The following is a 24,742-nucleotide window of genomic DNA, read 5'->3' as shown; positions in this document are numbered from 1 at the left end:
TCAGATGATAGCTGATTGGAGAAGTTATCTTCAGTTTCCCTGACTGAAAGCTGCTGGACAAACATAGCCGTCCTCTTTTGTTTCTAATTTCATCACCAGGGGTCTGCCTTCCAGCCCTTTGTTAACTCAGTTTGTAGGAGAAAGCCTTAAGATTGTTTGCAAACACACTGAGAAAAAGCCCGGGGCAGGTTCCAGACTGCAGCAGACCCGCAGCCTCTCCAATCCATCATCGTGGCTCCGACTGAGAACTACCACCAGAAGAAAACACAATAGACTGAAAAAAGCCAGGTATAATATTACTTCTCAACACCTATGGCAGAATGGAAATGTTGAGATTTCTTGGAGTATGTTTTGTGTCTTTAATAACTATGAGATGTTGCTCGCTCCACCTAGTGATCTTTCTTCAAGGAGTGTTTGCTGACTGGGCGTAAGCAAAGCCATGGCAGTCAGGCGTTACTTTAAGGTTCTTACGGCTGTTTCTTAGAATAGTGCAGTATCTTGGATTCCCTTGCGCTAGGCGTAGCATGAATGCAAGACAAATGCTGTGGTTGCTGTCTAAAGTCAAATAAGGGAGGCAAGACACAGATGACTGCAGGCAGATTGACACCCCTAGGAAATACTTAGGAGGAGCTGGCCTTGTACTCAGTTCTCTAGTTCAGCAGGTTCCCCTTGGTGTGTTTCTGTATATATAAGCGCTAGGAGTTTCCTATCCCAATGGAAACTGGAGCAAAATAGCACGTGGAGACTGCAGTTGCATTTTGACCATCTTTCTTTAGCCCTCAGCAAGAGGAGAATTTTTATGTGAGGGTTGGGCAGAAAAAGGCAATGGAATTACCTAACCCATGCATGACAAATGTGGCAGCTTCTCATTGCTCAGACTGGAGTGCAGATGATCACTAGCCAGACCTAGACAGGTAATTTCTGCCTCCCTTAAACGGATGAGGGGTTGAGCTACGTAGGAACGCCAGGGTCTCTCTTCCTGCTAGTGAATACGTGGTGTCTTGCAGCAGCAAAAGCAGCATCTAAATAATTTGGTTTTGGTATATTAAGCTGTAAGTACGTGGCAGGTGATGGGGCATTCTGCCATGCAAGTGCCTAGCTGGCACATGGTTAGGCTGCTCCAAGGACAGGGTAGGGCTACAGCATGAGTCAGGGTGGCTCTGCACTGTCAGTGGACTCCAGGGAAGAAATGAATGGGCTAGGGCTTTCCCTGGAGCGGATGACTTTTCCATTGTGCTGAAATTGGATGAGCTCAAGGTGTGTCCTTTTTTTTTTGGTCCGTGCCCGTTCCTCTTTTACTATCACAGGAAATAATGAAGTTCAGCTTTTGTGCTGCGTGTCTATCTCCAAAAGATCTATTGTACTTCTTCCTTTATTCAGGCGTGTGGTTTGCTTGCAACTGAGGCTGAGTCCTGTCCTCCTCCTTAATCTGTTTAACAAAGCTGATTTTGTAGAACTGGCTTGACAGAAAAGAATACCCCACCCAGTGGAAGCAGAGAGGCTGCAGTCTGGTCATACAGTTCCCCCATTCAGAAAAATCAATACCTTTTAAAAAAAAAAATTTTTTTTTGCTGCGTGGAACTGGGGGGGGGGGGGGCGGGGGGGAGGTATGGGAAGGAAAAAAGAAAAAAAAAAAAAGATTCATTTGGCTGGGACATTATGAACCCCGTCCTGGCTGTCACTGCACTGGGCAGTGGTGCAGGACAGAGTGCAAGGTCATCTCCAGAGCCCAACCTAGCAGGCAGTTAACACTTCTATTGTGAGGCATTCCTGTGTAATAGCAGTATCTTGGCAGCACAGATGAATTTGTCATGCTTGTTGCTGCCCTCTCCTTGCTGTTCCCTTTACCCATTACCAAAGCTGCAAGCTGTCACTTCATTATAGTCATCTGGGGAGCTTCTCAAAATGTCCTTGCAATGACAGGGCACCATATATGCACAAGTGGAAATTGCTTCTTTTCTGTGCTAAGATCATCTTACAAGAAAGGACACTTTTTTTTATGAAGCTGCAGTGCATGGATATTGGATGAAGGTCTCCTCTTCTGAAAGCTCTGTGGTGCATTTTTTAGGTCACTAGTCAATGTAAGCATACCAAAATCATTAGATTTTACTGTAGTGGGGAGCTACCAATACAGAACATAGCCACAGTATCTCTCTGGAGTTGTGTTCTTTGAGAATTTAAGGCTCTAGTTCTGCAAGAAGTGAAACTGATTATTGCAGCCCACTGTGTGCAAATTATTTAGATTATTTAGATGCCTGAACATCTAAACTCATCAAAAGCTTGGGCTGTATGCTAGTCAGAAGGTATAGGGATGTGGGTTGCTAAGTGCCAAAATCGATTGTATATCAGATTTCTTCAGAATGTGTTGCTGTTGGTTGCTTGTATAAATGATCTTGCACCAGAACCTCTGTTGTATGTGTCTGGCAAACATGACTGGGAGCTTTGTTGATAACACCAGTGTATTAGAAGCTTCCTTAAATACCATGCAAAAGAGCAGCAGACATTGAGCAGAGAACTCTTGTGTTAGAAACTAAAATGTGATTGTTAACGTTGATGTTCTGTCAACACTGAGATTGAAGGGAAATCAATCTATGGTATCTTTGGTTGTGGATATGAAGGACCCTTGCGTATATGGACTATACTGGAAAATTGTGGTGATATGGAGGAGAAAACTGAACTTAAGGATATTACCCAAAGGGAAAAGGACAAAATATTTGTTGTGCATGCCGTGGAAGGCAGCCCTGCTTATCTAGTCCTGCAGACCTGTTAATAATGACAGACTAAGGGGAGCTGTACCTGTGTGTTTTCAGATATGACCAATATAGTTATGCAGAGCATATAAACTCTGTGGAGTGTCCCTGTTGGGTCTAAAGAATTAAAGAGGAAGTTTTCCTGCTTGGACGGAAGCTCTGTAACTCACCTTCTGTATAGGAGACTAAATGAGCAGAACAGACAAGAGCAGCAGGTGCCCTCAAGAGTAGAGCATACTATAGTAGCTCCAGTCTGCTGTTCCAGGGCCAGTCTAGCACTGTTACCAATACTCTGCACTATTTTCCAAGCCAGCTTAATACTATAGCACTGCCTGCCAGTGACTGTCACCTTGTCACTGTTTAATAGCAGTGTTCAACAAGATACTGACATTTGAAAAGACCGAATCAGTGCTTCTGACAGCAGCAGTCTGTTGAATGACGCTAGCCTTATGCAGTTTTTCTGGGGTAAGGTAAATCAAGTGTAAAGGGCATGGATTCATGTGTGTCATCTCTCTCTTAGAATAGGCATTTGAGGGGAGCCCTTTTTCTGTCGGTTTTTACAGCTTGTCCTTTGAGGGAAGTCAATTAATGCTAGAGGAGAGATGAAAGCCCCTCTGCATAATGCTCTGAAGAAGGCAGTGGTGTTGCTGGGGGTAAAGGGCATTGGACATGCTTGGATATGCATTGTGGAAGGCTGATTTTAAATGAACATGTGGGATAGGAGCTTGTAGCATGCCATCTGCCACACAGCTACCCACGTGCACCTTGTAAATCCGTCCCACTTCCCAGTGTGGAGTAGATCACTGGTTTCTGTTGGTTTTCTTCAAACAGTGTGAACACAATACTGTACGTTGCTGGGCCCCTTGAAAAGATGTGCTTGAGGGGCATCCCTGTTGTTTTTTGTATGCTGCACAGAGATAACATGTTTTAAGTGTGATGAAAGAGTATATAACAGTGCATATGGATTGCTAGTAGGTGAGCAAGGCAATAATGAAGTCACTGTGTTTACTGTGGAGGCAGCAATCACACCACTTTTCTGCTTGTATCGGAGGCTTGTGTGACGTAACCTGCTCAAGTCAGCTCTTGAAGTCTGGTTAGCAGGAAGACGCTATCAATGAGAAGATTTCTCAAGTTCGTGTTTTCTTGTAAAAGGGATTAACTAGGCCTTAAGCTGCCAACGATGCAGATACAATGCTATGTGTTTCAGCGATCCCTTTTGAGAAAAGTCATGCGATACAGTGTGCAGCTGACTTGCCTGATCCTCTCACAGGGTACTTCAGCATCTTGTTCCCGGTATTGGATTAAAGAAACTGAAGTGTGTAGTGTGAAGTAGACTTGTTAATACTGGCTCTCTGGTTCCTACTACTCGCGAGGTCACAATTTCTGTGTCATGGTAGTTGTTAGGTTTGAATAGTGCGTTTCCAGTGTTAGTAGTGGAGGTTTCCTCTCTGCTCCTTCATGTCATGGTTAGAGGGACTGCGCTGACACATACAGGGGGACTACTGGCGAAGGAATTGCTGCCCCTCTGCATAACCTTTCCAGAAATTCTATTACTTAAGCCAGCAATTAGGGTATTTAATGATAACTTTGCAGCTGGTGGAGCAGAGGGAGCACTGACTGAATGAGGCATAAGCAAGGATGTCCTTTCTTCTCTCATTTCTAAGACTTCAAAAAGTTTTGCCTTCCTGTGTCCCAAGGGTGGTTTCTAGGTTTCATTCTCTTGAAAACTGCCCATCACTTAAATGCGCAGGAGTGGAGCACTTAGAAAAATATAAGGGAAAATCTTGAGAGCTGGATGTTGCTGCCTGGCCCTTTCAGCTGTATGTACAGTAAGGTGTTTCCTGGTTGTGTGATTTCCTCTTATTCTTTCCATCTACTTTGGCACAGACATGCATAAAAAAGATGTAAAGTAGAGCACAGATGCTGAATTCTGGGGTGATAAAAAGTTCAATGCTTTACACACAGCCTTTTTTCTCATTTCTAGCTGTAACAGAAAGCACCTGAGAATGGAATGAAAGGCATTAATAACCTCAGACTTTGCCACTGCCTTCCCAGCATGCAGCAACTCTCAAAAGTGTAGAAGAGGCCCATTGGTATGTTTACATAGTGTAGTGTAGCTCAAAAAAAAAAAAAAAAGGGTATGAATTTATATAGATCTCAATTAGCTCAAAGCCGTTTTACCAGCACCCCACTGTTTGCTAGCGGTGCTTGGCTGAGCAGGAAGTAAGTTGATGACTAGTATAAATGCCCTTCCTTGTGTTGGATTGGTTTTCCAAGGCAGTGCTGTGGGGGAATTCAATCACAGCTTCGTCACGTTCCCGGTTGATAAAGAAGTGCAGGGCTCAGAAGACTGTCTTGGACAGAACACGAGGGGTATAATAAGAATCAAGAGATCAAGGGATACTTTAATGTCCCCTCCTTCTGAAAGCCTCTTGGCTAGGCAAGATATACAGCCATACGTACAGCTGTTACGCAGAACTAGAACACACAGGGCTCACAAGTTCTGGTTTCAATTGAATCTTGGCTGGGTTGTTTCTGTTTACTGCTGTATCCCAGTCGTTTGAGACGGAATACTAGTGTTTGTCAGTATAGCCTGCTAAAATCTGGTGAGAATAAAACTGAGAGTGGCGTGGACCTCGCACTATTACTAACCTTTGTGGATCTCCACTGACTTTGATTAATTGCTGCCAGTTTACTTATGAAGAGAAATGCCCTGTCAGAATGGTTGTTGGCTAAAGGAATGTGCTCAGACACCTTATCAGAAAATCCCGCTACTTAGGTCCTTTTTTAATGATGGCAGGCAGTGCACCTTCATTCGGTGTATAGCTATATACTCAAGGTCTAACCCCCACGGTCCATATGTCTGTTTCCCAAGAACTGTAAGGAACGTTGCCATTGGCACATACAAACAGGTTTTCATTTCTGAAGCAGTGCGTGTTTCTTAAAATCCCAGGTGTGTTTTGCAGCTAAAATTAGTGCCTTTGTGGTCTGGAGGTAAAATTAGCTGCTCTTGGGAGAAGGAATTTCATGCGCTGCAGCATGAAAACACTGTAAAGTTGCTGAGAAGTGCTCTGGCTGCATGGGGTAGAGGAATAGCTCGATTAAGATGATTGTTTTCTGCAAGCTAATGGCTGCAGTTCTGAGAGAAAACCTGTTCAGTTTGGCCTCTTGAAATTCATACTTGATCTGGACTTGTTAGGCCGTAGAGCTGCTGCAGCATTAAGCTATAGCTGGAGGAAAGCCAGAATCCAATTACATTTTCTGCCTAATGGGTCATAATTTATGCTATAAAGACGACAGTGATGTTGCTGGGGGAAAAGGGCATTGGGCATGCTTGGATATGCTTTGTGGAAGGCTGATTTTAAATGAATGTGAAAATGGGGAGGTATGCTTTCGTTTCTTGCTTGTTTATTACCCATGCAATTGAAATCAGAAAATAAGTTGTCCTACTGGACCACACGCAACACAGGCCAGAAATCTGGTTATCTTTCATCTTGGTTGTCTTACTTGCTTTGCTGTGATTGTTGATTCTCCCCTTATTCTACTAAAATGGGTTTGTTTTAATAAATTCAGCATCTTTGGGTTTCTGCTTTTGGTTTCTGGTACGCTTCCAAAACAGTATGTTCTTTCTCCTTTGTCCATTAAATGCTCGTAACTTTCACTTTTGTAATTAAATGAGGAAAAAGTACTTTGTTTTTTTCCAGTAGCAGGACTCCAAATGTAGGCTTCTAAGCTGTGCTTAGATATCGAGGTAGGAGACTTGCCCTAATTCTTAGAGAGCTGCTCAGAGAGGTTGGTTATTCTTGAAAGGCCAACTGTTAATTAAGATATCCAAATACAGATTAAAAAAACTGAACTTTGGACTTCTGTTGTCAATGTTAGCCTTTCTTTTTTACTTTCTGAGTCAACGTGAGAAGGCTTTTACAGCAGTAATTATCGGAGCCTCTGAACCTTAACAAAGATTTAACTGTTCACCCAGGAGCTCTAAATATTCCTTAAATTGTTCGCATTTGGGTGAGACTAAGGATTCTTGATCCTATAAATTTAATTTCTAAACAGAAGCTGTTGCTGACATGCCAAATACAAGATCATGAAAAACATTTTGATTGATAATTTGAAAACACCGTAAAAAGGTCCCATTTTTAAAAGTGCTTGTATTTTTGCTGATGTCCCCAGCTTCGGGAGTGTTCATACTGGAAACTACTGTAATGTCATTCTGGAGTATTTGCATCACTGCACATTCCTGCAGCTGCTGCACAAAGACGTTAATTGAGTTTGTAGTATTGTCTATGCTCAAATCTAGTTCCATTGTAATGCAGAAGGGTAGGTGCTTTAGATAGTACTGCAAAGCAGCAATCTGATCTGGAGGGACTCAAGGTCTGGATTTGAGACATTTAAGATCTCCCTGTAGTATGCTTGCACTCATTCCATACAGCAGAGACCTTCCAGGGAAGGGCACCCCGGAATGTGATTCCAAATGTGAAATTCGGATGTTGGAAAGATTTGTAGAAAAACGGCAACAAAAATGGGCTTATAGAGGTAGGGCTCTTTAGTCCTCATCGATGCACTGAATCTAATAAACTCTTAGCCTTTTATTATATTTGGTGCTTTGTACTTGCAGTTCTGTTTGGGATTGAATTATATTAATGTAGTATAGTTGAGAGAAATTAGGTTACCCAGAAGTAAAACAGGCTGAATACAGGAACTAGAGGGCAACATGTACTTCATTCAAAAGTACTAGGAAGGTGAGAGTGTACCCTCAGAAAAGACAAGCGTTAAATAAAGATGTTCAAAGGGAGATTGAAAGCACTGAGAATCACTTCTGGTTTTTTTCAGCAACAGTATCCTCAAATATTCTTTCTGGAATTATTATCTAACTTGGATTATTTTTAAGTGATCCTTTTGGGGCTGTGCTGGATTCAGTTGTAGGGAGCACAGAAGGTGCAATATCTTTCACTGACTCCAGGCTCCCTCAATTCTGGACAAGCATGTAATAGATGCTTCACTCAAGTCCATGGAACATCTGCTCCATCTCTGCTGTCAAAACATCTTCAGTCTCTTATTTAAAAATAAATAAATAAATAAAAAATCAAGAGAAAACCCAACAATTAAAAAACACTGATGTAAAAGCCAAAGTACTGTTGATACTCCATGAGAAGGCAGTGGAGGAGACCAAAGTATTGTTAATATTTTACTATCTGCAGGAGGAGGGAGTTAAGTGAGTTGTGCCTGGATGAACTTGGAAGCAAGTCTCAGCCAGTACTGTGAAGGCAGAAATCACAAGCTGTCAACAGTCCTTGTCAGTATATACTAGAGGAAATTTCCTTCCTAATCCGGGTGTGCTCTGTCTGCCATAAACATCTCCAATTTGCCGGCTGTTTGGAGTAGGTTTCTGACTGGAAGATCGGAGTAGATCAAGGAAGGTCAAGGACCCAGAGTATGCCAGTGACTTCCACTCTGCATTTGTGATGGTTGATGACTGGGGCTTGTATGAATGTGGTATCATATAGAGCAACAAGAAGTTTCCAAAGTAAAGATAACTTGTATTTGCTGCCAGGGTAGGCCTTTGAGCCGGTTGCGGTTTGAATTCAGAAGAGTCCTTACAGGCTGCTTGATGTTCTGATGCGCATACCAAGCGTACTCCCTAGTATTGCAGTGTGGTAGGTACTTGGACATAAATCAGCCCTTTCTGTATCATTCCGTGTGGCTTTGTAAAGGGCTGGAAGCAACTCTGAATGTTGGCAACTTCTTTTGAGTCTGCAACACTTAGGAAGCCAAGGATGTACTACCCTATGCTCTTCTGTTGGATGAGTAAAGGAGCCAGGGGGATTGGAAGGCTGGCAAAGTTTTTGCTGAAGACAACTCCTATTGTCTAACCATCTTCTGCGCGCTCATTTCTTTTCTTTTCTTTTCCAGCCTCTCTACAAGTGGACATTGTTCCAAGCCAGGGGGAGATCAGCGTTGGAGAATCTAAGTTCTTCTTATGTCAAGGTGAGTGATGCCTTATGGCATCAGTGGTTTCTCTCGGGGTTTACGGCGATGGTCAATCAACATATTAACTCTGGGATAAAAGCTCCAGTGCCAGGTCTAGCTGCAAGATATCTTGCTCTTTCTTTCTTATATGCCCTTGTGGTTTATAAGACTGCGTAGCGAAGGCAACACATGCTGTTCACTGGAAACAGTAAATGCATTCTCCCTTGAGAGCTGGCAACAGAAAGCAGCTCTAGCAAACAGATTTTAGAATGAAAAAACGAGTACTGATGTGTTGTCTCTAAGCTAGAGCAATAGCCACAACAATGGCACCTTGCATCGTTCCACAGCTCTTTGATCTTTTGAATTTAGAATTAAGCCTGTTGTTTTTCCAAATTATTTCTCTAATCAACTGCTAACAGCAGTAATGGGAGTTCTAGGTGGCTTGAGAGTTGTTACCTCTGCAACTAAGGGGTTTTAATGCTGCTGAAAACCTGCATTTCTTGTGACACAATTTACTGTTTGTTCAGGCCACTAACTGCCCCAGCCTGTTCTTCTGCACTATGTGGTGCAGTGCTGACCCAGTCCATGTGCCCCAAAGCAGATCCTACAATTTTATGGCATTTTCCAAATTAGCCTTCATGTGTCCTCTTCAGAGAGTCTTCTGAAAGCAGCTGGCCTAGTGTCTAATGGGAGGAATTAGTATGTTGAAGCACTGACATGATAGCATCCTGAAGCATCACGACACAGAGCAAATAGGTGCTATAGTGAGCTATGGGAGCAAGATGCCATCAGAGGACCACAATTCCTTTGGAGCATACTGGCTGGGACAAGTAATGAAGTTGTCCGATCCCGGAGTGCTTAACATCAGAGTAATTTGTTAATGCCAGTGCTTTAAAAACGACCATATACTCTGAGCAAGTGCTGTTGTGATATTTGCATTCAGAAAACTGTGGGATCAATTAAAGCTCCTCCAGTAATAGCAGTTTGTCCCAAATAAAGCCACACTGAGAAATGCAGATGTGAGCTGGAAGACAGAGACAGCTTGGACCCACTTAATAATGATTCTGATTTACACTGAATGCGGCAGAAGATTTAAGTTGATCAGTGCCAGAACTGCTGCTACACCATTTTGGTATGCAAAATAGCCCAGCCTGCGAATAGGGTATTTATTGAACACATGATAGAGCTGAAGCAGGAAGAGATTTTTATTTTTCGGTCTGATCTGCTTAGTGGAAGGACTGGGACATGGGATTCCAGGATGCATAGAAGGCCAATCTACGCTAAAATGACTGTACCCCTTTTTAGATTATAAAACCTACCTAATATCATTTTTGCAGGACAGCAAATGTGATGGACATGTGATGTCCAGCAAATGCAGGACAGTGCTGTGAGAGAGAATTTTCTTTGCTTGCTTCTCAGGTACCAGAAGCCCTTCCCCTGGGTCAATCTTCTGCATAGTGCTACTCGTTGTATTTAATTCTCTCTGTGCAGATTTGTTGGGAACTCATTTCAATTTGCTCTGTTTTCTTTTATTGTCCCTAGTGGCAGGGGAGGCCAAATACAAAGACATTTCCTGGTTTTCCCCTAATGGTGAAAAGCTGACACCGAACCAACAGCGCATCTCCGTGGTGCGGAATGATGACTTCTCCTCCACCCTCACCATCTACAATGCCAACATTGATGACGCTGGCATCTATAAATGTGTCGTCAGTAGCGTGGAAGAAGGAGACTCCGAGGCCACCGTCAATGTGAAAATTTTCCGTAAGAGAGCAGCTCCAAGGCTATTTTCTGGTCTACCTTGCACATGTATGAGGCACGATTAGGCAGGCAACCATTTTAACTTCCTACAAAAGGCTATTTTTAAAGGGGAAGGAGGAGAGTGAAAATAAAGGGGATGCTAAGAAGATGCAACCTTCTCCATTCTTGGTTTTGAGGGGTAAGTGGGAACTAGGACCTTGGCTTGTCAGGGCATTACCAGCATGTCTCCTGACATTTCCAATTCTTCTGAAAGACAGGAGAGCAAGGGGTAGAAGAAGATTCTGGCATGTCATAAACATCTAGGAGGAGTGAGCAGCTTCCGTGAATGACAGACATGCCATATCTCATAAGATAAACCTAGTGTTCAGTAAAGAGGATCACACACTCAGAAGGGTTGTAGTAAGCCGTCAGCACATTGTCTAGCAGAGCCATGATAGCAGTTCCTCCCCTTCCTGCCGGGAAGCTGAGCAGTTCCAAGTTCATGTTTTCTCTTGGCAGCGTGGGCAAATTGGTGAGCTAGGTATTGATTTGGCACACTGATAGGCCAGGGAGGCAGGGCTGGAAAATGGGGCTCCTGTGCTGCAGTGCATTGAGTCAGGCACACCTTTTATCATCCCCTCAGGAACAAGATGATTTCTACAGAACACGTCCTCTCTGGTTTCTTTGTGTTACTCAGGCTTGAGTCAGGAGCACAGCTTGAGGTGTGCTGAGAAAGCTGCAGTGACTTTCTTCTTCCATTGTTTTCAGAAAAGCTGATGTTCAAGAATGCTCCCACTCCGCAGGAATTCAAGGAAGGGGATGATGCTGTGATTGTGTGTGATGTGGTCAGCTCCCTGCCTCCTACCATCATCTGGAAGCACAAAGGCAGGGATGTTATCCTAAAAAAAGATGGTAAGTCACAAGAGGTGTCTTGGTGCTTGTCCATTCAGGGGTCAAATGTGCATCTCTATCAGGGCTCAAATCTGGCTCATACGAGGGGTTTAGGAGAACAAAACAGCAGTGGTCACAAGGGAGGAGAGAAGCAATTTGTACCTAACACTAGGTCTTAGGATGTGAATTTAGTTATTCAAGGTGCTGTGGTCTGGCAACGGCAGGGCAATAAAGTTCCCACAGAAATGGCCACCAGTCTTGGACACTGGAATAGGCCAAGGAATGCTAGAAAAAAATTTTGGATAAGAGAAATACTATCAGACAGAAAAGCTGCGCGTTGTGACACTCTCCAGTCTTCCTAAGGAAAAGGGGCTAAAAGCCTCTTGCAAGAACCTTTCCCTTTCTTTCAAAATGCTGCAGACTGTCATGCCCAGAGGAGCCTTTCACTGGCAGAGGGGACTCCAGAGCCATGACTCCAGTTGAGCATTCATGCCTCAGCTGTGTTCCCCACGTCTGCTTGTTGAAGGCACAAGGGAGCTGTAGCAAGACTGCAACTCTGCCACCCTTGGCAAGAGCGGCAAGTTTCAAATCACTTGTTGTCTGATACTAATGAAATGTAAATATGTGTGTGTGTGTGTATTTGTCTGTTTATCTCTCCGTGTGTATTTATGGTATAACGTACTAGAGCTGTTTGCATGCTGCCCACATCTGGTTTCTTTCTTGGCATACATCAGATCCAGTTATAGCAGTATCTCCATTAAGTGGTGGGAAGGAAAATTTTATTATGCTGGTCTTGACTCAAGCCAGAAGGGGCAAGGAGAGGAGAAGAACCTATTACCTGCAGTGAGCTTTCCTGCAGATCCTTGGATGAACCTTTCCTTTGTCTTTTTCTAGTTCGATTTATAGTCCTGTCCAACAACTACCTGCAGATCCGGGGAATCAAGAAAACAGATGAAGGGACGTACCGCTGTGAGGGCCGGATCTTGGCTCGTGGGGAGATCAACTTCAAAGATATTCAGGTCATCGTAAATGGTGAGCACCTTAGAGTAAGGCTAGTATGGAGACAGGGTATGTGGCACCTGCGCTTGAGGATGCTCATGAAATGTTACTTTAGATTCACACTTAAGATTTGCCATCAGCTTATTACTCTTTCCCTGCTGTGTCAAATAAAAATGTCCATGAAACTGACTGTTTACCAAATGTTTACAGGAGTTTATCGTGTCAGGAGAAACTAAGTGTCTCATGATTTAGACTGGGGTATTGCTCTTGTTGGGACTCACAAGTGGTTTTGTCCGCAATACTGATTTTCTGTGTGTCTCCCCACCCCTTGCCCTTCCTTCCCTGTGATGATTGCTTTGGAGAGCTCATGCATCAAACCTGTTGATTGAAATGTGTGGGTAATGGCATAAGGGTTTGAATTACTAGTGACATCTGTGTGTATTACAGAGATTTACAGAGAGCCTTCCGGGGCTCAGTCTTGCTTACATCTTCTGTCCTTTCTAACTTGAATGTGGATTCCTTTTCTTCTAGTACCTCCTTCTGTGCGTGCCAGGCAGAGCACTATGAATGCCACTGCCAACCTCAGCCAGTCTGTCACCTTAGCATGTGATGCTGATGGCTTTCCTGAGCCAACCATGACGTGGACAAAGTAAGATGCTGTGTGCAGTGTCTTGATTGTGTGTGAGCATGGATGTTTTCACCAAGGCCTAGAAAACCAGGCTGGAGGGAAAGCAATATTTTAACTGGAATAAGATTAATTCATTTTTCTCACAAGAGAAAGAACAGCCTCATAACGGAATTGTAGTTAGCTTCTGTTGTGGGTTAACCTCGGTAGGCACCTAAGTACCACACAGCCACTCACTACACGCCCGCCTGCCTCGAGTCGGATGGAGAATAGAATCAGAAGGGTAAAATCCAAAAACTCATTGGTTGAGATAAAGACAGTTTCATAGGTAAAGCAAAAGCTGTGCACACAAGCAAAGTAAAAATAAGGGATTCATTCACTACTTCCCATTGGCGGGCAGGTATTCAGCCAGGTCAGCTCTCCCAGCTGTATCCCTTCCCACTTCTTGTGCACCACCCTCTGGCAGAGCAGTGTGAGAAACAGAAAACCGTTTGACACTGCGTGTATACTGTTGAGCAATAGCTAAAACATCGTTGTGTTGCCGATGCTGTTTTGGTCGCAAACCCAAAACATAGCACCATATGAGCTACTATGAAGAAAATTAGCTCTGCCCCAGCCAAAACCACTACAGCTTCCTGGAAAAACAACAACAGTAAAAAGAGCAAATTTTCACTGTCTTACTGCATCCTTTGTCAAGCTGCAGACAGAGATGAAGCTTCATGCTGACCAGACCTGTCCCATGGGTCAGTTTATTATCATGTGTTGCACTGGTGGGGGAACTTAGGCAAAAGTGGATGCTGTAACTTGCATTTGTCATGCCAGGAATTCCACATCTAAAGTGTTTCTCTTCATTTCATCGGGTCTAGATTTCACTGTCAGGCAGTGTGTAGCCTTTGCTGAATGTTATGAGGACAAGTTGTAATGTTGAAAAAGCCAATGACAACTTGGAATACTGCCTTGATATGCAAGGACAGAAGACACCTTCAGTGATGTTTATAGCTCTTGTATATATAGAATCATAGAACAGTTTGGGTTGGAAGGGACCTTTAAAGGTGGTCTAGTCCAATCCCCCTGCAGTGAGCAGGGACATTTTTAGCTAGATCAGGTTGCTCAGAGCCCCATCCAACCTGACCTTGGATGTTTCACCTCTCCGGGCAACCTGTTGCAGTGTTTCACCACCCTGGTGATGTGTGTCAGGAGGCAAAAAGTTCAGCTGTCAAGAGCCCTAAGGCAGGAGGGATTAAGAACAGATCAAATTGTAAACTTTGTAGCCCATGGGGAAAGGAAAAGGTGGTGGTCCCTCTCAACCTGGAAAGTTTCAGTGTAGTAATGCAGTTCCAGCATTAATGACAAGCCTAAACCAAATCGCCTTTGATTGCTTCTCCTCCCTGATGCAGCTAGTGTGCTTTGTGCCCTGCAGGGATGGAGAGCAAATAGAAGAGGCAGATGATGAAGAGAAATACAGTTTTAACTACGATGGGTCCGAGCTCATCATCAAGAAGGTGGATAAGAGTGACGAAGCAGAATACATCTGCATCGCTGAGAACAAGGCTGGCGAGCAGGATGCCACCATTCATCTCAAAGTCTTTGGTAAACATGCTCTTATGGTCCCCTCTTTCCAATCCAGATGGCTACTGGTAGCTCACTAGTGCAAGCTGGAAGTAACCTACTTATCCCAGTTAATGCCTGATGGGGCTTACCCAGAGCTGCTTTGTTAGCAAGTAATGCTGTGCACCTTTGCCACCATGCTAGGCAAACCAGATTCTGTGTATGTGTCTGAAACAGGTGCCAACTCCATTCTGCTTCCTTTCTGATAAAAGAAATTCAGTCCTGTGCATGGGGTGGTGCGAGATTCACATGGTACTTGAAATATCTTCCAGGCCCAGAGGGCTGAATCCTATTCCAGCCAATTCTGCTATTAAAAGGGCTTTAGCACTTCAGTGGGGCTTGCTATAAGCTGGACAGGGAGGTGAACTCCACCCTCACCGCTGTGTGAGTGACCTCAGGCTTGCAGGAATGAATCAGCAGCTTTCCTACCTTCTGTGAATCTGGGAGTGTTAAGGGACATAATCCTTCCTGTCCCATCCCTCTGCAGCCCCTTGACAAAGCTGCTTATCAAAAGGCTAATTTGGGGCGGAGAAAGCAGACGGCGAGGTGGAAGACTTAGCTGATAATCCCAGGGACTGCTCATTTGTACACTCTTAAATGAGTTCTACTTCAGATACACCTTCTAGTCCTCTCTTACAAGCCTCAGCTGTAAGCATGTGTAGAAAAGGTCATCCTCCAGTTCTGCGTGGAGGTACCTCTTCTCAAATGGCACTCTGCTCCCTTCCTCACATGGCAGTAAACTTGCGCCAATTCAGAAGCCTTTTTTCCCCGGTGTTGCTTGTTTCAAACGTTGCTGTTGACAGGCAAGCTTCATTCTGAGCATCAGCTGAATCAAAGTTGCATTTTTTTTTCAGCAAAACCCAAAATCACCTATGTGGAGAATAAAACAGCCATGGAGCTGGAGGATCAGATCACACTGACCTGTGAGGCATCTGGGGACCCAATCCCTTCCATCACTTGGAGGACTTCCACCCGGAACATCAGCAATGAAGAGAAGGTATAACCCTTCCCAAAGCCACGGTCTTATTTGCTGGGATCAGTGCAGCTTGTATCTGCCTGCCTCTGCTGATCCAGAATGCATGATAGCCACCCGCAGATGCACATGGAAATCATGGTGATTCCCTGCTGCAGTGGGAACACGTGTGGTCCTGCGCAGACTGTCTGCTAAAGGGTCAGCTCCACAGCTCAAGTAGTGCCATAGGTGTCCTTTTGTATGAAGAGCCATCTCGGTTTATAACAACTGAGGATATGCTTTTTTAATTCCTGCTGGTATCACTCTGAGTTGAATTAACTTGAAGGCCCTGGACCCTTTTCAGAGGAGTTTCCAAAGGGACCTACAGTTGCAGGAAGTTTGTGAAAGGGTTTTTCCCTTCTGTTTCCAAGCTGAGAGCTCGGAATGAGCACCCTGATTCCACTGTTGTCTATGTTGTCGTCATGATGATTAGATGATCTGGGAGGGTGGCAGGTGTAGAAGTGTCGGGTATTATCTCTCAAAGATGCAGTGGACCAAAATGAGCCTGTTAATTCCTTCTTGCCCTTCTGTATTGTATTCTAATACTGCATGTATCTGAAGCACAAAAGCCTGGCTGCCTTTGTGTTCACCTGTTTTGTTGATCACATCAATACCATTTTGTTCTCAAAAGGCAAAAATAATTAGCAGTTTTTCTTTTAAGGAAGAGTGCTGGGCTTTTTGTAGGCCACAATTCCCCCTAACTAGACAAGGATAGGATGTGCTGTAGATACTTCGTAATAGTTGCGTAAAGTGATCAGGAGGCGTAGTTTAGAACCAACCTAGACAAAAGCTGGAGTAAGGAGTTGTTGCTTATTAATAATCTGCTAATAACAGGATCCTTCAAGGCTCAGCTAACTTGGACATACCAGTGGTTCTGACTCAGTATGAAGGCAGCAGTTGATACAGTATGAAAGTCTTAAAGCGACAGAGGCATCTGCTGTCAGTCATTCACACAGCTGCCGTTCTACACTGTAGCCTCCTAAATGAGCTTTTTTAATTGCCTCCGTGATGTCAGCTCTTTACTGTGTTGTTCATGTAACTTAGTAATCAGGGTGCCAAAGTTTTCTAGCCTTAATTCTTTCTTAACATTGTTTGGATTTGAGGGCTAGTGTAAATCCCTGCAATGTTTAGAGAGAGATTTCCGTTGCCTTCAAAAGCTGTTGGCTTGTGCTCTCGCTACAGTACGACTCGGGGACCTGTTTTGACAGGTTGAGGTTATTCATGGCCTTGTCTCCGTGTAGGAGAGCCGTGGGAGGAGCTAAGTGCTCTAGTGCTTCCAGCGTTAGGGTTTGGATCACAGCCACAGAAAAGAGCTTGGACAGGGAGAAGAATATAAAACCGGAAATAACGCTAAATCAAGTAGAAGAAGGTAGGAGAGCCTATTTGCAGAGATCCCCTGTGTCCAGCCCAATTAGACTAACAAGATCTCAGTGGCAAAACTGCTAACCATTTTTGAGAATCTTGTATATCCTGCTTGATGCTATTAAGTTGGTCAATATTAAGGAAAATGTTAATACTCTGATAGTTGCTTATACGGATGAGGTGAGAATCAGAAGTTTGAAGTACTACCGTCAGGGCAAAGGTTTTTTCTTTTTCTTTTTTTATTTTTTTTTTTTGTATCGTATACCATGCACTTTCTAGGCAGGATTTTTTTTTTTGTTGTTGTGTGTATTTTGTTTTGGTTTTTACTTCTCCCTATTCTCTATCTTGTACTTCAAGTTTAGGTGAATGGTACAGATGTCCAGAGAATCCTCAGGTCAAAATAGCTCTAAACATTCTACTACATGTGCAACCAAATGCATATGTTCAGTTTACTATCCACTTACTGGGTTTGAGATAGTACAGGGAAGTGGGTCGTCTTTGATGTGGGACATACGATATTATTTTTTAAATTATCAAGCCCTACTTTTGAATATGCTTTAGGTACTTGGATGCATCTGTCTTGCTACATGTGGTTTACTTTTGTAATCATACTTAAGTCTGGATTTTTAAAGGTCTAGAGCTGCCTTAACTCCCATGAACATTTGGTTCTTCAGAAAAACCTACCCAAACAAACAAACCTTCTCTGTCATAGAGGTTCTCCCCCACCTCAGTCTTCGTCCTAGAACAAGAGACGGTCCGACTTGTGGACAAGGGACGAGAGGTGCTATAGCCCAAAAACCTAGGTTGACAATGTCACAACTATTTCAACATTCCCATGCTTCCCTGAGAGACTTGTTGATATCCTAGCATGCATAGCAAAAGATTCTCTTCTCTGTGGCTATGCCTACATACTTTGTATAGCTCTGCCTACATAATGTGGCACCCCTTGGACAAACAGTCTTTTGCTTCGAGAATGGTCGCAAAGGTAGGTGGTTGTGACTGCTCTAGCAAAATCAGATGATTGGCAACTGTATACCAACACAGACGAGCAGGCCGGACTTCCAGATACTGGCGTGGTGGAAGCTTCCTCTTACTAGTAAGCTGGCAGCTTGCATTCTTCTGCCCTGCAGGGAGTGCAAGTAAAATAAAATTAAAAAGAATAAAATTTGCTTGTATGTGGTTTACTTTGGTTGTGAATGTGGGAACATGCTACTCAGGAGAAACTTTTGCCCTGTCAGTCTGAGATTCCTGCTATCACTACTGCAAAGCATAGCAAGAACTAACAGGCCTGGAAAGGCATCAGCATGATGATTTGAAATGGTTTGGCTTGATCTTCCCTCACGTATTCATTGCTGTGCCATTGTAGGGAGAAGGAATGCTTCCCTTTGAACGATACTGGATATAAAGCTGATCAAGCTAGTATGCTGTACTCATCATCTTCAGTATATTTCATGCCCTGTTAAGAGACATATTTCTTCTATTGCTCTAGCAGAATACTAACTGTGATACAGTTTTGGTCTGTTGTGTATTGGTGTATACAAGTTTTACAATTCTAGTGCAGACACGAGTGTGTTTGCTGTCAGATTTTTGGATGAGGCAGTCGCCAACTACTCTTACACACGCTTTCATGAAACAGTGGTGGAGACAGTCCTAGGTTTCTTACCCAGCAGTGTAGCTCTGTGTGAGGAATGGGAAGGGGTAACAGTGATGCTTTTATGCAAGCCTCTTGTCGTCTTGCCAGAGCTGGCAGTAGGTACACCTGTGGCATAGGGTCTAACTCAGTACTGCTGTCTGGCCTCCCACGCTACCTGTCAAGACCTGCATCACGTTGCCATTTCCTCTATGGCAAGTAAAAATTAAAGTGAATGTTTTCTCATTGGAATGAAGGACTCAAACAACACAGAGATGAGCTCTGGTATTCTTCCTGCTGAATCCTAATTACAGTTTAACCTGTATAGTGTTATTGGGCCTTTTCCACCAAGACTGTCCCATGAGGTTCCCTGTTCCTAAAGCAGGAGAATGCAGAAGTCTGATTTCTAAATGGATCAGAGTTTGAGAGGCCCCTTTAGTAGTTACCTGCTTGTCTGAATAACAGGTGTCTTTTTGCTCACCCCTCTGACAGGTGAATTGCATCGCTACGTTGTGCTACCCTGAGAACAGTCCAATGCATCTTTCCACTTGCTTTCTGGGTTACTGTTACTGACCAGTAGCCTCTGTCAACTCTATGTTGTTGGCAGCTAAAGCACATAGATAAGTTGTTAAAAATTTAGAAATCTTTAGCTGAAAGCAACTTGATTGAATTCTAGCATGGTAAGGATTGCCCCTTTGCTAGGACACAAGCATAGGTTGCCAGTGTTGCAGCAGCATGTAGGGCACAATAACCAGAAGATGAGAGGAACTCATTCCCTTGCACAGCTCACACTAGGTCAAATTTAGCAGTGGAGTAATTAAAAGAAAAAAAAAAAATTGAGTGGAATAAAGAAGAGCCAAATACTCTGCTGATGCAAATGAGCATCGTGGCAATACCTTCAGCAAGGTGCTTCTAGATGTGATGCAGCACATCTGACATTTCAAAATTTAACTTAATTTCCTGATTCTTCTTTCTTTTAAGAGGACAATATACCTTGAATACAATTCCCTGTCTTAAATTTGTGTTGTACTTTGTATGTCATAAGATGTACGTGGGAATATCTTTGGATTTAATGATCCGGGGAGTAAACTACATTGGCAGTTCCCGGGAACTCCCTTGTAACTGAAGATGCTCCCATATAACAACTTGCTTCCAAAGGGAAGAGAAGATGCTAGCATGCTTGAGGCTCTTGGTTCCCCCTCTATCCCCTGCATGGTACTGGGTAGAGCTTGTGTATCTCTTTGTCTTACTGAGGGAGGGTTAGTATGAAACTCTCTCCAGGATGGAGAATGTGCTTCTGCCTTTTTTTCCCCACAGCCACAAATGTCATTACAAAGAAACAGCAAACTCTAGGAGTGGGGGAACAGGCTTTTTTCCTCCTTCATCTTCCTTTAGGTTGACAGGTACTGAACACCAAAGGATAAAAAGAAGTCTCTTTTTATTTATTTATATTTTTATTAAAAAAAAATCCCTTTGTGCTGACACTGTGGAGACTCAGTGAATAGGATTGAAAGGAGACTTCCATAGGTATAAGCAAGGCAGTTCCCTGGCTAGCCTGGCTTGCTCAGATATAGAGAATGACTGGTACATCAGAAAGGGATTATGCGGAATTATTATGGTTGGCTGTTCAGCATTCAAGGAACTTGGGCACAACAGGATATATGTACATAGAAGTGATCAGTTGATGGGAGTGTCCTCGTCTGTGCAGGTGTTGGTGAGCTGCTCTTCAGGTGGCTTCACCTCAGGCCTCTAGTTACAAGCAAATAACTTGCTTTTATCAAAGACATTCTAAAATGAGATGTCTGTACCATATGTTAATACTTCAGTCTCACAATGTTCACTAGAAGCACTGTGGAAACAATACTGTGGTTTTTTTATTCTCATTTCCTAAGCTTTCACCTCCATTTCTGTAATGTCACTCTTGTGTATGCTGTTACATCCACACGTCAGCAATGCTTGTGCCTCGCATTCAATAATGCCGTCGTGGCTGTGATATTAGCAGGTGATTTTTGACTCCTGAACTGAAATGGATCAAGTTGCAATTGAAATAGAGACCAGAAGAAAAATATTTGAAAGATAAATTAAAGGGGAAAAATGGAACCCAGCAACTTTGGTCTTTCTGAACCACAGTGAATATGGTCCACACTGTTGGTGGCTTTCTCTGAATGGGAGATATATGTTTATTGGTAAGGTTTGTGCATGTTTCATTGATGCCTGTTGTTCGGTTGTCCCAAGCCCAGTAAGGATTGGGTGCACACATCCCTAAGCATAATGAGCTGGACAGTATCAACGTGAGGGACAAGGTTCTGCCCTGCTGTCTCTTGTCCAGGGGGGTCATACTGTTTCAATGCTGTGCACCTCTCCTACTCCTGGCACAGTGTGCATGTAAAAATGTGTACAAATGCATGATCGCATTAACGATATGAGCGATAACGTTAATCGGTGTGTGCGGGTGGCTAACAAACCAGTGTTAGAAAAGCGGTTCCATAACTGTCTTTGCAATTTAGTGATGTAGGTCATCAGAATTGCTTCCCCGGTACACTGGGAACAGATTTCTAGAAACGGTGAGATGTGACAAGGGAAATAGTCACTCGGTACGTAAAAACAAAGCAGTCTTTAGGTATCATTAGCCTTTCTTTAATCACTTTAAGACAAATTTATAGGATATGAAATTTTGAATGCAAATCTAAATTGAGGTTATATTGGGAAATGGAAATTGTGATCACCCCACACACATGAGAGATAAAACTTGGAGCCTGCATGTGCACAGAACGCAATGTGGTACATACGCTATGATACCTAAAAGCAACCTTTGATAAACATTTATTGCTCTTTTTTTTCCTGTTGTTGTTGTGTTCTATATCTGTTCTCTCCAGGCTTCATGGACCCGGCCCGAGAAACAAGAGGTATAAGATTACCAGACCTTTAGCAAATTTAGTTTTTTGGGTTTGTTTTTTTTTTATTTTTTAAGCATTACAGATTAACAAATCTCTAGTCCAGTAACCACGCCAACTAAACCAGCATTAATAATATGAACAAATTAAATACATAAAAGAAACAGCTTATAGAGTTAGAAGTTGCTTGGCATGTAGTAATGCATTTTTGGATGAGCAAACTAGCTGTGTTGGGAGTGAGTAATTCTGGTTGTCACTTTAAAAAAAAAAAAAAAAGACAGTTAAAAATAAAAGCAAATGTAAAATCTGACAAATGCTGCTTTCACCATTTTCTTCTATGGTACCAGTGTGAATCATCTCTCTCTTCTAGAGTTGTAAGAATTAGCAACAGTGTGTATTCTGCAAAAAGATTTTGATTTTTTTTTTTTTTTTCCAAAGATGGCCTTTTCTGCTCCAGCCAACTCATCTGTTTGCTCATGGTACTCCTTAAGTTTGACCATCTCTTAAAGGACAACTGCGTCATGTTCCATTTCAATATCAATGCAGATAAATCTTTCACGAGTTCCGTTTCTCCAGAAAATGCTCCAAATTGCTAAATAATTATTTATCTTTGATTTGCAAGGGTCAGTAAGGGGGGCTGGGATAATGCAGTAACTCAGTTTGGTGCAAATGGGGTTTTTTGCTGTTTTATTTCACATTCAGTGCTGTATTTTAAAAATAATAATAATAACCTACCTTTACATGCACCTGATCTGTAGCATTCTTGCTTCAAAATAGACCAGAAGGTATGTTTCCAAGCAAATAATAAGGCTCAGATGGAGAACAAAATTAGCTATCAGAACTGGGTGACTCGTATTTGTATTTTTAGGATCAACTTTGGAGGCTGTGGGTATCACAAATTCTTTTTTATTTTTAAGCCATCTTAAACCATAGAGACTGGTGTGGCCTAAACAAAGTCAACCTCTAACTTAAGCACCATCCGCCCTTGTTTCATGTGGGGCTAAGAAGATAACTGCCCATTCTTACTTCAAAATAATCTGTTGGATTTGATGAGCTGTGGCAAGTGAAGGCATCAGACATATTCAGACCAGTTTGCGTTGAAGAATTTGGAATTTGAGTAGTTGCATCTCTTCAGGCCTCGTGCTAACTCCTATTACTGTTGTCTCAATCTCCTCTCGTTCCCCCCCGACGCTAGCGTTATCACTGTGCTCTCTGTCTCAAGCTTTTTATTAATACGAGCACTAATACTTTTAAGCTTGCTGTCTCTTACTGTGTCTTAAAATATCCAAGTGGGGTTCTATGAGAATGTTGTTGAAGCTTATTGTTGCAGCTTGTGTAGACATATTTTAAAAATAGCTAGCATGGGGGCTTTTAGCAGTGTGTTGCAGCGGCAGGGAGTTCAGTTCTCAGCAAGCTGAGTGAATACGTCACATTAAATGTTTCACTCTTGCTAATGCATTAGCTAGTTTGAAGTAAGGAAGTCTCTATGAACTTCAGTCATAGCAGCATACATGGGTGTAAAATCTTGTGTTCCTTGCTTTGGAGGTGCAACTGCAGGTAGATGCTTCTTCCTCTAAACCACAGTCAGCTCTACTTCCTATGCACAGTCCACGATGTCTCAGTTAACCATTCTGGTCCTGCATATACTGAGGAATTGTTGAAAGTCATATTAGCAGCATATGCTGACAGACACCACCACCCCACCACCACCCACCCCCCCCCCGCCACGTTATTACCAACAGATGCTAAAGGACTCAGTTACAAGCAAGGCTACACGTCAATTACATTACAAACCGGTGATGCCTTTCTGGTAACTGGGAATTAGTGCAACCTTACAAGTACTAAGAGCTAGAGATGAGTTCTGGTTAGTGCAGTGCAAGCGCAGAGCTAGGAGAGACCGCTTGTCTTCCTTCACTGGAACCTGTAGCTGTGGTCAGGATTTCCGAGTGCTGTTTTGTAGTGATGGCCACTGTGTGGAAAGCAGTGAGGAGAAGATACAACTGTGTGAAATTAAGTCATGGGTACTTGTTTGTGAAAGGACCGAAAAATCCAGAAGGTGGAGGAAAGGGGGGTAAATGCATTTCCTGCCTGTCTCTCCTCTTCCCCTTTGGCACTGAAGTATTGAAGTCGAAGCCACAGTGACTGTGTGCCACATGGCACTTTCAGAATTTGGAGGAGAAACATCTGTGTGTATCTCAGGATAAGTTGTAGTAATTGGAAATACAGAGAACCATCATACCCTTTTCTGTAGAGTGGCCATTGCTGTGGCATGAGTTGTGTCCCTTAGGTTGTCTCCTCATTACTATGAAACATTTTGTTGTCCAAAATCCTCAAAATTGAAGAGACTAGGTAAAGGGATTACAAGTGTCTACATCAGGCTCACAAGTTTCTACCTATCCTATGTCTCTAATAGCCAGGAATTGTTAGCATCTGATGGTCTGAACTACCAATAAAGAAAACTATCAGCCTGCTTTCTTGAGTAGGCATTTTTCTCTTCTTTGGAGTATTTTTCCTGATCTTTCTTTTTCTTTACTTGTGCCTTTTACATTAAGAAACAGCTTCATCTTCGTAATCAGTTGCGTTACTTGCAAAGTTACCGTTTTACCATGAATACCTAGCACTCTTTTGTTTGTGTTAGATCTTGACAAAGTGCGGAAAAATGGATGTGAAATTACCTTTGCTGTAGTGATCATTTGCTGGTATTTTGCCATGTTTATATTGTTGCCTGCTGATGGGGTCATAGAGACAAGTATTTAGAATATTCACCCAACTCGAGCTAAAAGAAGCTGTGAGCTTTTGCAGAACTGGAGTCTTGACATTTATGGATCCTACTGCAATAGTTTCAGAAGCAAACTGGGGTTTGGAGTCAAATCACAAATCAGACAAAAGATGACACTATGATCAGCCAGTGAAGAAAGATAAAAGCAGAATTTGGTTGTGTAATATACCACAGTGGACTAATGCTGTGTGTTAAGGGACCCTTCTCTGGCTCTAAGAAACGATGCACACAACACCACATGTACATGAAATAAAGAACTGTTTCCAGCCACACAAGGGACCAAGCACAGGAGAGGGGTGGAGTTTATAGCTTGTGGCATTAGTCAGAGATTGCAGTAAGCCGCCTGTGTGCAGGGTGGAAGAGAGAAGAAAAACACATATAATTGGGTTTGTGTCATCAAAAGATACTTTTTTGTGCATGTGAAATTTGACTGGCTCAGATGGAGTAGTGTTCAAAACTGAGGTAATCACATTTACCTGTGG

At 42.9% G+C, this 24,742-nt stretch overlaps 1 protein-coding gene across 1 annotated transcript in view; it reads left to right on the top strand.

Moving 5' to 3' along the window:
• The first annotated feature begins 7,162 nt into the window (after positions 1-7,162).
• NCAM1 (neural cell adhesion molecule 1) overlaps positions 7,163-24,742 on the top strand; it is a 59,331-nt gene continuing 41,751 nt past the window's right edge. The window contains exons 1-9 of the mRNA XM_086476774.1: positions 7,163-7,289; positions 8,667-8,741; positions 10,266-10,484; positions 11,229-11,372; positions 12,246-12,383; positions 12,882-12,999; positions 14,396-14,565; positions 15,438-15,580; positions 21,464-21,493. Of these exons, the coding sequence (XP_086332900.1) occupies positions 7,163-7,289; positions 8,667-8,741; positions 10,266-10,484; positions 11,229-11,372; positions 12,246-12,383; positions 12,882-12,999; positions 14,396-14,565; positions 15,438-15,580; positions 21,464-21,493 (1,164 nt within the window). The remainder of the gene's footprint in view (positions 7,290-8,666; positions 8,742-10,265; positions 10,485-11,228; positions 11,373-12,245; positions 12,384-12,881; positions 13,000-14,395; positions 14,566-15,437; positions 15,581-21,463; positions 21,494-24,742) is intronic.

Source organism: Leptosomus discolor, chromosome 22 (genome assembly GCF_034619465.1).
Source record: "Leptosomus discolor isolate bLepDis1 chromosome 22, bLepDis1.hap2, whole genome shotgun sequence".
In the NCBI taxonomy this organism is placed as follows: Eukaryota; Metazoa; Chordata; class Aves; order Leptosomiformes; family Leptosomidae; genus Leptosomus; species Leptosomus discolor.
This window is presented reverse-complemented; position numbering and strand designations above follow the sequence as displayed.